At 48.4% G+C, this 12,859-nt stretch overlaps 1 protein-coding gene across 1 annotated transcript in view; it reads right to left on the bottom strand.

Moving 5' to 3' along the window:
• The window catches only part of MORN5 (MORN repeat containing 5), a 31,303-nt gene extending 18,444 nt beyond the window's left edge, over positions 1–12,859 (bottom strand). The window contains exons 1-4 of the mRNA XM_032478367.1: positions 12,777–12,859; positions 9,499–9,646; positions 7,529–7,640; positions 3,636–3,767 (exon numbers count right to left, since the gene is read on the bottom strand). Coding sequence (XP_032334258.1) covers positions 3,636–3,767; positions 7,529–7,640; positions 9,499–9,646; positions 12,777–12,823 — 439 coding nt within the window. The 5' untranslated portion in view covers positions 12,824–12,859. The remainder of the gene's footprint in view (positions 1–3,635; positions 3,768–7,528; positions 7,641–9,498; positions 9,647–12,776) is intronic.

Genomic DNA, 12,859 nt, shown 5'->3' with positions numbered 1-12,859 from the left:
TAAGTTTATCATCAAGCCTGGATCTTGTCCACAGAATTCTAGGAACCGCAATTTCTGATTCCCCAGAGACACTAGGCTTTTTCATGCCTCTGTATCTTTGCACATGCTGTTCCTTCTGCCTGGAATGCCCTTCCCCAACATTCCTGTTTATGAAGACTCATCACTTCTGGGACCTTTTTCCTGACCGACACTCTCCATCCCAGCCAGGTGATCAGATACCCCTCCCCACCCCCACCCCCACTCCCACCCATCCTCCAGGGCTTCCCCTCACCAGGGCCCATATCACATTATATTGTGATGGTGTCTTTCTGTGTCTGTCTCTTCCACTAGTCTGTGAAGCTACATGGGAGCAGCACGTCATCTCAGAGAGGCAAGACTGGAATACAATTCAAACCTAAAGAGCTGAAGATGAATCAGTTGCATTGATGAACTGAATAAAGATTATGCTAACACAGAATTCCCCAAAATACGCTCCATGGACCTCTGGTTCCATAAAAATTCAGCTCCCTGCTGCCCCATCTCCCAGCTAATTTTATGGTCAAACAATTTTGGGAAATGATATAAATGTATCTCCTTGGTAGGGATTCACAGTACACATTCATTCCTTAATTTGTTTGTTTCATACGTAGTCAGTGAACACCTACTATGTGCCTGGCTCTGTGCTGGGTGCTGGGGCTACCAGTGTGCCAGTTTTTAAGGAAAAATTTTGCTTCCTTTTTCCTCTAACTTGGACTTCACTGGTTCAAAGACCTTAGTTCTCAAGGAGAAATGGTCCCACCAGCTGATACGATGGTTCAATTGAATTGGAAGCTAAAACATCCACCTGGCCATTTTGGCTTCTTATGTCATTGAAACCACCAGCAAAGAAGGAGAATACTATAGTGGCTAGAGTGATCGATCTGACTGCTGGGGAAATTGGGGTGTGCTATACAGTGGGGGAAAGGAGACAGTGCATGGAGCCTGAGGGGGTTCTCAAGGGCACATCTTAGTACTTTCAGTGATGATGGCAAAAATTAATGAAAAACTAAAGCAACTAAACAACCAAAAAAGGCGGGACCAGTAAGGATTCAGACCTTTCAAGAATGAAGGTTTGGGTCACCCTACCAGCTAAAAAACCCCATTGGATTGCAGGCAGAAAGCAAAGGAAAGGCTCATGGAAGAAGGAACTTGTAAATATTAGCTACAGCCTCACGCCCAGTTATGGAAAGAGGACTGTATCGGGGGTCCAGCTTTCCTTCCTTGCTTGTACGTTTATGTATATCATTTATCTATCTAAATATTTGCTTTTATTAATTAATTTCTTTTCTTTTCTTCCTCTTTCCCCTTTAAGATTTTATGGAAAGATCCTTGGCAGTGGCGTGTAGGTTGTAGACTAGGCTCGACTGTCAACGAATAGCATCACTCAAAGATGGATAGATGTCTGTTGGGATTTTATGTTTCCCCTCTTGGAGAAGGAGATGGTTAGGGTATCTTTGTATTAGGATGAAGGATAGTTGTAACTGTGACACAAAAAAGCAGACTTGTTATCTTTGCACTAGAGAAGAGTGTATCTGGACCCCCAGGAACGAAACAGTGGACCATGCCAACTACAAAGCTATGGACTCTCTCCAAACCTACCTTTCCACACCCTGCTTGGAGATGCTGGGACTGGGACTGTGTGGATGACATTTCTCCTTTGCCAGCTGGCCCCCAGTCAGGTGCAGTGAGGCAGATGGAGGGGGAGTGGACACACTCTTTCCTGTTTTGCTTTCTGCCGGTCCAAGTCTCAGCAATGGCCTTTTGCTTCCGGTTTCCAGCTTTTCTCTCGACTCCTAGAACCAGTGTCACTGTTCTCTCTCCAGAGGCCCCGCTGGGCAGCGCCCCCTCCTCAGAGGTCTGAGTTGCAGCTCCTCAGGTCAGGGTGGAGGGGAGCCTCCACCCACCTACCCTCTAATAACCCGATGTCTTGCTTTCCCCTCCCCCTCTGAGGTGGTAACTGCTTCCTGATGTTACTTTCTTTGTTACCCCAGGCGTCTGCCTTTTGTGTTTTTAGTTCACCAATACTTATTTAACCAATTTCCTGATATTAAAGTCTTTGTTTTTCTGACTGCACTCTGACCGGTACAAGTGGAGATAAGACAGAATCCCTACTCTCGCGGAACTTACAGTCTAGTGGGAGAGGCCGATAGTAAGCAATTAATTACACAAGTTGAGTATTTAATTACAGTTGAAATGAGGGCAGGAAGGAGAACTACAAAGTATACCAGCATGTTAAAGGCTCTGAGAAGCCCTTCAGTAGGTAAAATTGTTTGGCATTGTTTAACTCAGTATCTTCTTAGCTTATCTGATCAAGGAACCTCGTGGCTGCCTATTAATGCCCAGCAGAACTGTGTTCTCCATAGAACACTCTATTATTGGAAGATGGGGAGTCGTTAGAGAAAAGTGCAAGAGACTTGGAGCATGAGCTTTTGCCATGTTCCTCCAGTAGCAGCGGGGGGCTAGGGTTATTTCAGCTCCAGCACTCATCCACAAGATCAGCTGACAATTCCCTTTGCTCTTATCCCAGCACTGCAAGGCAAATTTCTGATCATCATTCGGTTACTGGGTAAATTTCCCTACAGGGAGTGGAGATTCGCATCAGCCAATTCAGGCATTCTGGTCTACCTGGTAGCTTCTCATTATGAAGTTTTTTGTTTTTTTTTTTCCCCAATAGAGGTACCTGGGATTGAACCTAGGACCTAGTGCATGCTAAGCATGTGCTCTACCACTAAGCTATAACCACACCTCTAGAGCAGAGTTTCCTGATCAAGGCTCTTCAGATGAACCATCAACCCCTTAAGACTATATGCAAAATGCATGTGCATGTGTGTGCACATGTATGCATGTGTGTGTGTGTGTATGTGGGCATTTTTCTAGGAAGAGGGTTCATAGCTTTTGTTATTCCTAGTGGGATTGTGACTCTAGAAAAGAGAAAGATTACAAATCACGGTGTTGAAGGAAAATGTTCTTGCTCTTATCTGACAATTGACCTCTTGCAAGTTTGGTCACTGTCAGTCAGTCCTTCTCAGTCTGATCGACTTGTGTTCACTCACCCACCTGAGGTCCTGGATTCTCCAAGGTGCTCCCCTGGCCGAGGGGCCAGCAGCCTTCTTGGACCACATGGCAACACTCACTTTCTAGGCCTTTACCTGTGCTGGTTCCTCTGCCTTGAAAACCTCTCCCCACGCCTTGACGGCCAACTCCCAATCATCCTTTGGGTCTCAGCTTAGCTATTTCCTTCTTGAAACTTTCCCGGAATTTCCTGTTCTGGATTAGGCACCCCTTCTTTGCCACAGCAGCACTCCCACCTCTCTGGGACTCCCACCCCCACCTCTACGACCCTCCCCACCCCCCACTCCCATGTAGGGCCATGTTTTTCCCCTTCATTGTGCTTATTCCATGATGGAATTAACTTGTCTGCTAGTTGCCAAGCATGAGCTCCATGAGGAAGGGGGTTTGTGTCTAGTTTTACCCTGCTTTGGTGCCCACACCAAGCATAGTGTCTAGCATACAGCAGGTGCTCATTAAATAGTTGAAGAGAAGCATGCAAAGATAAGTACGTTAATCCTTTCCAGGGTTCCACTTAAACATGCCGCAGTGTGTCAGAATGAACATACCTGCATTTCTCAGAAAACGGTTCCTATAGTCCTTGACTATCCTCGTGATCGGGTTATAGAAGCCGTCTCCACAGTCATAATAGCCTGGAGGGATCTTTCTAGGCGGGTCCATATTGGTGAGCTGAGAGATACCTTGAAAGGATGTAATGGATCATTAACTCACCACCACGGCCAAGTGCAAACCCAGTCCCCACCTAAAGTCCACTCTTGGCTGGTTGCTCATGTGACTCTCTGGCTCCACTGCTGGGTTACAAACTCCCTATTCAGGGTACGGAGCAAAAGCAGCAGAAACAGGGCCCCAAAGGAGCTTCCTGAAAATAACTCTGTGAATAGGGTCTCTGGGACTAGACCCCCTGTCTTCTTCCCTTGACCCCATTCTTCGTTTCCAGGGATACCATGACAAGGGCACAGGTTCTGGAATCAGAGACTGTGAGGATGCATTAGAGTTGGCCAGTGGCTAGAAAGGCATATCTAGGAGAGGGATGGCATTCAAGGTATGGACAAAGGCCAAGGTCTTGAGCCTTCCTGCCTCACTTAGGAAAACCTGTGGAGCAGGGCACATGTAAGGAGAACAGTAGAGAAGAAAGGGGTCAGGTGGGCAAGGATCAGCTGATGGGGAACCTTGACTCTCACCGAAATTACCAGACTAGCTGCCACTTATTGAGCGCTTATTACTGTGCTGGGCATTGTGCTAAGTGCTTGACTCCTACTTCATTCTCACAGCAACCCAGGGGTCCCATTTTACAGATAAGAAAACTGAGGCTCAGCTAGGTCAAGTAACTTGCCCAAGGTTAGATACTCAGCTCTGTAATCTATACTTTACTGACATCAGGGGACGATGTCTGGGCGCTACCCCCAGGACTGGGGATGGGGACCACCAGGAGATAAAGAGGAGGTGGTGTACCTTTTAGGTCATGTCACCCTGTGTGTCATCTCTCTTGGATGCTGAGGCTGAGTAAAGGGGATAAGGTTGGAACAGATAACTTCTTGGTTTCCTTCTGTTGTGGTCCCTGTAATTCCCTGTCCTCTGGACTGAGGGCTGGGTGCCTGCTGAGCACAGCACCACGCAGCAGCTCAGGGTCCTGCACACAGCAGTGCTCTGATGCTGGTTAATGGTGTGTCAACTAGGTGACTATGGGCTGACGGTTATCGAGTGCGTGCTCCATGCCAAGCATTTTACGGTCAGTCTCTCCCTGAAGCTTCCTGCCAATGCCCATCTCACAGATGCTCAGGGAGGAGAAGGCACGGACTTAACCATCATCCCGCTCTCACAATGCCTGCCCCCTGAGGCTGGAGAGTGACCTGGAAGGAAGTGGGTACTTGGAATAGAGCGGCTGTGCTGGGAGTTGCTGGAGGAGAAGGGGAGGCTGCAGGAAGGTCACTGCGCTGCCTTGAGATGGGCAGAGGCCCAGCTTTGGCAAAACCCACGCTGCGTGAGAGCTGAGGGCCTGAGGCCAGGAGCTCTTAGCCTACAGGCCTCAGTGGGGGGGAAAAGCCCATGACAACGTCATCACTCACACAGGACGAGCCATTTACAGGGTTCTCCAGTAGCATCTAGACTGGCAGCTCTTTGAAGGCAGAGATGGTCCTCTCAGCTCTCCATCCCCCAGGGCCCAGCCAATGTCCGCAACAGAGAAGGTGCTCAGGGAATGTCTGTTAACATCACTGTCTTAACTACCCTAAGTGTACCCCATCACCTCCACTATGATGTCAATATTATTGTCCCTCTTTGATAATAATGCTTTATTGAGCACCTACTGTGTGCCAGGCAGAGTGCTAGGCACTGGGGACATGGCAGTGAACAAGACAGAGCCTTTGCCCTTAAGGAGCTCACAGGCGGCTCGGGAAGAGAGACACTGAGCCTCGTGACAGAGCTCCAGGGGAATCGTGCCTGCTTTGTGACTTGTCACAGGGAGGCCTTGCCTTGTCTGGGGATTCTGGGAAGGAGTCCCAAAAAGGGGCATGAAGCCAAGACCTGAAGGATGGGAAGGAGTTATTTGGGTGAAGGGAAGGTTAGAGCATTTCCAGGCAGAGGAGGAGGTAGGAAAGAACATGGTCTCTTTGAGGAACAGAGAGTTGGCAAGCATGGCGAGGGAGCAAGCAGAGAGAAAATTCGAGGAGGGCAGGGAGCGAGGGATGAGGCTGGGGACGTGGGCAGGAGCCAGAGGACACCTGTCATTTTAAGAATGTCAACCCTCATCTTCAGGGTAGTGAGGAGGCACTGAGGGTCCGTGCTGGGGAGCTGTGGCAATGATTCATGGTTTTCAGAGATGACAGTGACCACAGAGTGGAGAATGGCCCAGAAGGGGTCAAGCATGGATCACAGGTGATCACGCAGTTGAGAGGAGAGGATGGAGGTCTGGGATAGGGCAGCGGCAGAGGGTGAAGAAACCCTGCTTGGCACACGGAGGTGCGCAGTAAATATCTGTTTAATCAACACATGAGTGAATCTATTCAAGAGGCAGAATCCATAGGACCAGGTGATGGATTGCACACGGGGGAAGGAGGCGGCAGGATCAGGCTTATCTCGGGGGCTGGGAGTGACAGTCTCTGGGGGAGCCGTCCTTGGGGGAGAGTGGCCTGTGGGGAGGGTAATGAACTCAGTGCAGACACGTTGAGGGACGACCACACGTAGGCGACGGGGAAGCCCGGTGCGGGAATCTGAGACTCGGGGATTTTGATTTCAGTTTGGAAGCTGATGGTAAACGAAGGCTTGAAGGTGAATCAGCTTGTAGGGAGAAGGTACGGAATGATAACAGGAGAGGACCTAAGCCAGAGAGCCGTGGGGAAGCCCAAAATTAATTAATCGCTGCAGGGAGGAGAGCTGGCAAAGGAGACGGGGAGCAGGAAGAAAAGTGGAAAGTGAAGTGTCGGGAAGCAAAAAGAGAGAAAGAGCCTCACCCGGTCAGCTAACTACCTGATCCAGGGCGCAAAGCTCGGGTTTGAGCTCAGGCCAGCCTGACTCCAGCCCAGAGTATTTTCTGGAGGTTTCTGTCCTCGGGGAGGTTTTAGCTGCCCAGGCTCATCCAGCTATTGGGGGGGAATGCCAGGACTCCAACCCAGACCTGTATTCTATCAACTATGCCACATAAAATCTCTTTCGGATTCTTTTTCAATTGTTTGCAAAGTCATTTTCCCGTCATTTGGATACATTGTCTCGGCTGTGCCAAAATGTCCCCTCTGAGGCTCGGCTGACTTCAGACGAGTCTCAGAAACACAGGTAAGCCCCTTAAACTGCCACTCTCTGAATCCAGCCTCCAGGCCCTGATGCCGCTGTCTGGGATGGGACTCGAGCTTTGCAGGGAGGTAGCAGGATGCAGGGGACCTTGGGGAGGAAGACGTGGGCTCCTGTGTGAGCTCTGCCACTTGGACACCATGGCCTCTGCTTCCTCCTCTATGACGTGGGACTAGGAAGGCAGACGTGGTGATCCGGAGATTCTAGGAGACAGGCATTACAGGGAGCCCCACCCAGCACCTGAAACGTGGAGCTTATGCTCCATTGGCGCTGCTCAACGGCCATGTTATAGCTGATACTACAAAAACAGCAGTTGAGATGCACTGTGCACCTACTGTGTGTGCAAGACACTGTAGTAAATCCTTTATAGGTATTATCTTCTTTACAAGACTTGTGGAGTAAATGATGCTATTGTCCCATTTTGCCAGGGAGAAACTGAGGCACAGAGAGCTGAATGCCCTGCCCGTGGTCCCAGGCTGGTACTGGGGAGCTGAGATTTGAGGACTAGCCTTTCAGGCTCTTTTGCTTTCTGTGGCTCCTGCTCCGTCCTCCTCTTTTGTGGGTCTGTTACTTCAACAGGCCACGGCCCACTTATTTAGAACTGTCTTTCATTTTCCTCTCCGTTGGGGTGTGAAGGAAAGGGAGGGAGCCCGGCTACCTGCAGGCTTCAAGCCGTAGCAGATCTCGGTGTAAAACCTCCGATCGTAGCTGTCACAGTAATGCCAGTTCTTGGCGTCATACTGCAGCCCGTCTGAGAAGGTGTACGTGCCCTGGAAGATGAGAAGCACACATGCGGGTCAGAGGAAGCCACAGCCCTTTCGCCTAGAAGGACCAAAGTCAAGGGAAGGGGTGGCTTTCTCATTGCCATAGGAAAGAAGAGGTAACTATCAGTTATTATGGCCGTGATGATTAGGAGTGGATAGACAATACTGAGCTCTGTGATTGGCGCTCAAAATGGGGCAACTCACTGTGTGACCTTGGGCAGATGACCCACTGTGCCTAGCCCTCGGCTTCCTCCTGTGTAAAACTGGATACTAATGCTATACGTTTAATAGGGTTGATTCAATGAGAGTCAGTGAGACAGCACACGTAAGGCATTTAGCACAGTGCTTGGCACAGAGTAAGCACTCAGTAGCTGTTACTATCACTCTTTTATTATTATCATGGCTAAAAAGTTCAGAGCCCTCGATCACGGCTCTTTGTCCAAACATGTACATTCTACTTTTGCTGCCTTAGTGCTAAAGGAAGCCTCAGGATGCAGACATCGCATTGGCCTGGGCATCAGGAAACATGGGTGGAAATTCCAAGACTATTAATTCACTGGGTGACCTTGGGTAAGTCACATCCCCTTCCTGGGGCTTAGATGCTCCAAGCTGTAAAACAAGGAGTGTTTCTTAACCTTTTTAAGGTCATGAGCCAGCTCCCCCGTACACACCCTTAGTGAAACCCATGAAAGTCAGAGACCCTTTCCCTGGAGGAATTATAGTTCCATGTACACAGAAGCTTTTGTATATGAATCAGGAGATTTCACTGACTCTCTAAATTCTATTTGTGGCCTGCAAATCCCAGGTTAAGAACCTTTGACTTGGATGATTTATCATGACAGTAATGGTGGCAATAACAGTAAGAATGAACACCTACTGAGTGCCTGCTGTGTGCCAGGTCCTGAGCAGAATGCTCACATCTACTGCCTCATTTATTCTCATAACCACCCATGGAGATGCCTAGTGCTCTTGTGGCAGGTGGAATCATGGTCCCTCAAAGATGTCCACATCTAATCATTGAACCTAAGTAAATGGTAACCGTGCATGGCAAAAGGGACTCTGCAGATATGATTCGGTTAAGGATCTTTTTAAAAATTATTATTTCCTCTTTGTTGGAGGGGGGATAATTAGGTTTATTTATCTGTTTATTTATTTATTTTTAATGCAGGTACTGGGGATTGAATCCAAGACCTGGTACTTGCTAAGCACATGCTCTACCACTGAGCTATACCCTGCCCCCAAGTTCAGGATCTTGAAGTGGGGAGATTCTCCTGGACCACTGAGGTGGGCCCAGTGTAATCACAGGGGTCCTTCCAAGAGGAAGGCAAGAGGATCATCGTGGTAGAAGACAAGATGATGCCAAAAGCAGAGGGAGAAGAGATGTGATGATAGAAGTGAAGGTTGGGGGGATGTGTGGCCATGAGCCAAGGAGTGCAGGCAGCTTCTAGAAACTGGGAAAGGCAAGGAAGTGGATCCTCCCATCCCACAGAGCCTCCAGAAGGAATTCAGCACTGCTGACCTATTTTAGACTTCTGATGTCCAGGACTGTAAGATAGTAAGTGTCTGTTCTTTGAAGGCACTGAGTTTACAGTAATTTGTTACAGCAGCACTATGATACTCATACAATTATTGTCCCCAGTTTATAGATCAGAAACGTGAGTCTCAGAAAGAGGAGGTCATGAGCCCGAGATCACACATTTAGTTAGAGGCATAATAGGATTCCAACTCATTGCGGCCTCTGCAGGGCCCTCCTGGATCTAGAGGGAGAGGATTTCAGAGCCCTGGGAGATCAAGAGGAGAGAGAAGAGGGCAGCAGAGGGGGAGGGGGAGGTGGGGGCGGGGCCTCCCTCCCCGGGCTGATTACCTTTACAACCAATCCTTTCTCCCAAATGCCATCGAATCGGCTCCCGCTGGGGAAGTACAGGGTTCCTTGGCCATGGAACATGCCGTCCTTCATTTCCCCGACGTATTTTGTTTCGGTAGGGAGGATGTACTCGGCTTCCCCCTCCATCCTGTAAGGACAGAGGGAAGTCGCTGAGCCCTCATGGCAGCTGGAGGATCAGAGCCGGTGGGTGCGGGAGAGCCAGCGGGAACCTCAGGGTGGTCAGACATTATTCCAGAAATATTCTGTCTAGGAACAAGCTGTTTGTCTTCTTTCTTTCAAAACTCAAAAATAAGAGGGGCTGGGTTGTTGAGGAGGATGCAGACTTTGGTCTATTTATTCTCCCTCTCACCTGGGGGCTGTCCTGAAGTTCACGCTGCCCCTGGAAGCCCCCCCTTGGGAGGCCCAGGGAGGGCGGCGATGTGCCCAAAGCCACACAGTAAGCACAGTGAGGCATAGACTGGGGCTAGATTTCCGGGCATCTGCTTCTGGGTCTTCCTCATCCCCCATGACCAGCCCACCCCCACCCCTATTATGCCACAAGTAGGAAACTGGGAAAAGTAAGAAATTTAGACAGGAAACATGAGTTTGAATCTTACTTCACCATGTCCTAGATGTATCATCTTGGAGACTTTCCTAAACCTCTCTGTTTTCCTTCCTTCCTTTGTTCTTTCCTTTTTTCCAACAAGTATTTACCAGAGCACCTGCTATGCGCCAGTTGCCTTACCCAGTCTAGTCTGTTGGATGCAATACTACAGACACAAAAGTGATCAAGGCAGGTGCAGTCCCTGTCCCCAGGGGGTTCACAGCCCAGAGGGGGACACAGTTAAGCCACTACATAATGTGTGGTAAGTGCCGTGCAGGGGAAGATGGACCCCTAAGGAGCCCCTGGCAGGGAACCAGCTGGACCAGAGGACCACTTACTTCATGTGTGAAATGGCTGAGATTAATGCTCAAGATTAACCTAGATAATTGTAACAGATTTCCTAGGAAAGGGCCTGATACATAGCGAGTGCTTAAGAAATATGCTTTCATTCATTCCTTCATTCCTTCTCCATTCTTCCCCACTAGCTGAAAGTTACCTCTCCTAACTCTGAACTTCTTTTGGGTTTTGGTTGTACCTCCATTGGACACCTAGCACTTTCTGCCTTGCATTGTAATTGTATACTTCATCTCCCCTATTTGGTGAAAGCTTCTTAAGAAGAAGACCTTGGTATCCTCAGCTCCTAGAATCACAGTTCTTCTTAAACAAGTGCCCATTCGCAACTACTAAGGAACGAAAGGAACAGAAGGGCCAGTGAACTTACTGAGCGGATGACTGAAGTTGCCGCTGTGGTTAAGAGACAGCTTCCGAGCCAGGACCTGGAGCCCAGGCCCCGCTCTACCTCACCATGCCTATATGAACCTGTGTGACCTCCACCTCTCTCAGTCTGAGTCTCTCATCCGTAAAATGCAACATTGTTGAGATAATGGCAATAAAACTATAACAATGCTTGGTGTATGGAAGAGCTCAAAAACAATGTTGTTTTTACTTTGCTACAAGACACAGGAGAGAAACTTCTCTTCTTTCCTCCACCACTTTGCTTGAGATCACATCTGTCATCTCTAAGCATACTATCCATCTAAACCCTTCTCTGAGATTTGGCATCTCCCTCCCACTTTTTTTTTCCCCTGCAAATTGGACATTTTTGCTCAGACGTTCTACAGACATCTCCAGCCCACCCCAAAGAGAACTCATCCTCTCCTCCTCCTCCAAAGCAGCTCCTCCCCCATTCTCAATTTCCATGAATGGTATCGGAATTCTCTGGTTCCAAGCCTGGGGCTGGGCACTGGGCTGGGACCAGTCTCTGGTGGGACCAGGAGTCAATCAGTTGCCAAGTCCTGGCAATGGAATCCCCAAACTTGTTCTACATTTTTCTCTTTCTTGCAGCCTCACTGTGTCCATAGTGGTCCAGAGTTCTGCTGCCCCTTACTGGGATGATAACGATGGGCTATCATCTGAATGATCACTATCTCCACTCTGCCTCCCTACCTCCCTCTTTCCACCCTTCCTTTCCTCCTCTCTCTCTTCTTCTCTTCCATTTTTCTTTTATTCATTCAAAGTGAAAGCCTTCATTTTAAATTCAATAAATTAAAAAGAACAAAGAGAGCCCCTTTATAATGAAGATGTCAATCCTTACGAGGATGTGATGACAATATCTCAAATATCATTCATTCATTCACTCATTATCTTATTCATTCAGTCAGCCAACATTTACTGAGTGCCTGCCAGACAGAAGCACTATGAGGAGAGAAACAAAGATGAAATAAATTAGATTTCCTAATGCTCAGCACTACCAAGGGTCTATCAGTGGCTCCTCCCACTCAAAGAATTGTGCACGGTATTCCAATCTCTCTACACCAGAGTACAGAGCCCCTGCTTATCTTAGGCTCCCTCTTTCCTACAGGCATATCCTACAATGCAGTCAAACTGAACTGCCTGCTCTTCCCCTTATAAGCCCTCTGAGCCATTGCTCATGCTGTTCCCTCTGCCTGGAAACATCCTTCACCTTGCATCGCCACCCAACTAAATCCTACCCAAACTTCAGGGCCCATTTCAAATAGTATCTCCTCCATGAAGCCTTCAAGGACTGCCCTAACTAGATGCATCCTCTGCAGGGGCCCAAGAGCAGGACTCTATAGTAAAAAGCATGTGGGCTTTGGAGTCAGACCTGGGTTTTAATCTGTGCCCTGCGAAACGCCAACTAGGTGACTTCGGGCACGTTTTGTAATTACTTTGTGTCTCACTTCTCCCAGCAGTATAATGGGGATGATGATATATATCTCATAGGGTTGCTGTGAGGAGGGGCAGAGTCACACAAAGCCACTATCTGAAAGTATCTTCATCTATTTGTTGACTATATGCCAACTAGACGATAGGCTCCATGAGAGCAAGGATCTTGGCATTTTTAATATTCTTATCCCTATATCTAAAACTGGCAGGTAGCAAACACACAAACATACAGGTATACATGGAATGGATGTATCTCAGCTCTGCCGTTTATTAGATATGTGTCCTTGAGCAAGCTAATTCACTTCTCTGGATCTCATTTTCCTGAAATGTAAAATGAGAATAAACATTCCTACCTGAAAGGGTTGTCCTGAAGTTTAAAAAGGATGTTTGTGAAAGTATCTGCTACGGGGTCCTTTGCAAAGGCAAAAAGACAGCTGTCTTTTCCCAGTCACAGATGTTCAAGACATAGTGAATCAGAGGCCCTTACCTCCCATCTACAAATTCCCCAATATACTGGCTTCCGGTGTACTCCATGGCGCCTGCCTCTTAGCTTCCAGCCCTCGGGATCCC

The sequence above is a fragment of the Camelus ferus genome, chromosome 4 (assembly GCF_009834535.1).
Source record: "Camelus ferus isolate YT-003-E chromosome 4, BCGSAC_Cfer_1.0, whole genome shotgun sequence".
Classification (NCBI taxonomy): Eukaryota; Metazoa; Chordata; class Mammalia; order Artiodactyla; family Camelidae; genus Camelus; species Camelus ferus.
Note: the sequence above shows the minus strand (reverse complement) of the source record. Positions and strands in the feature narration are given on the sequence as shown.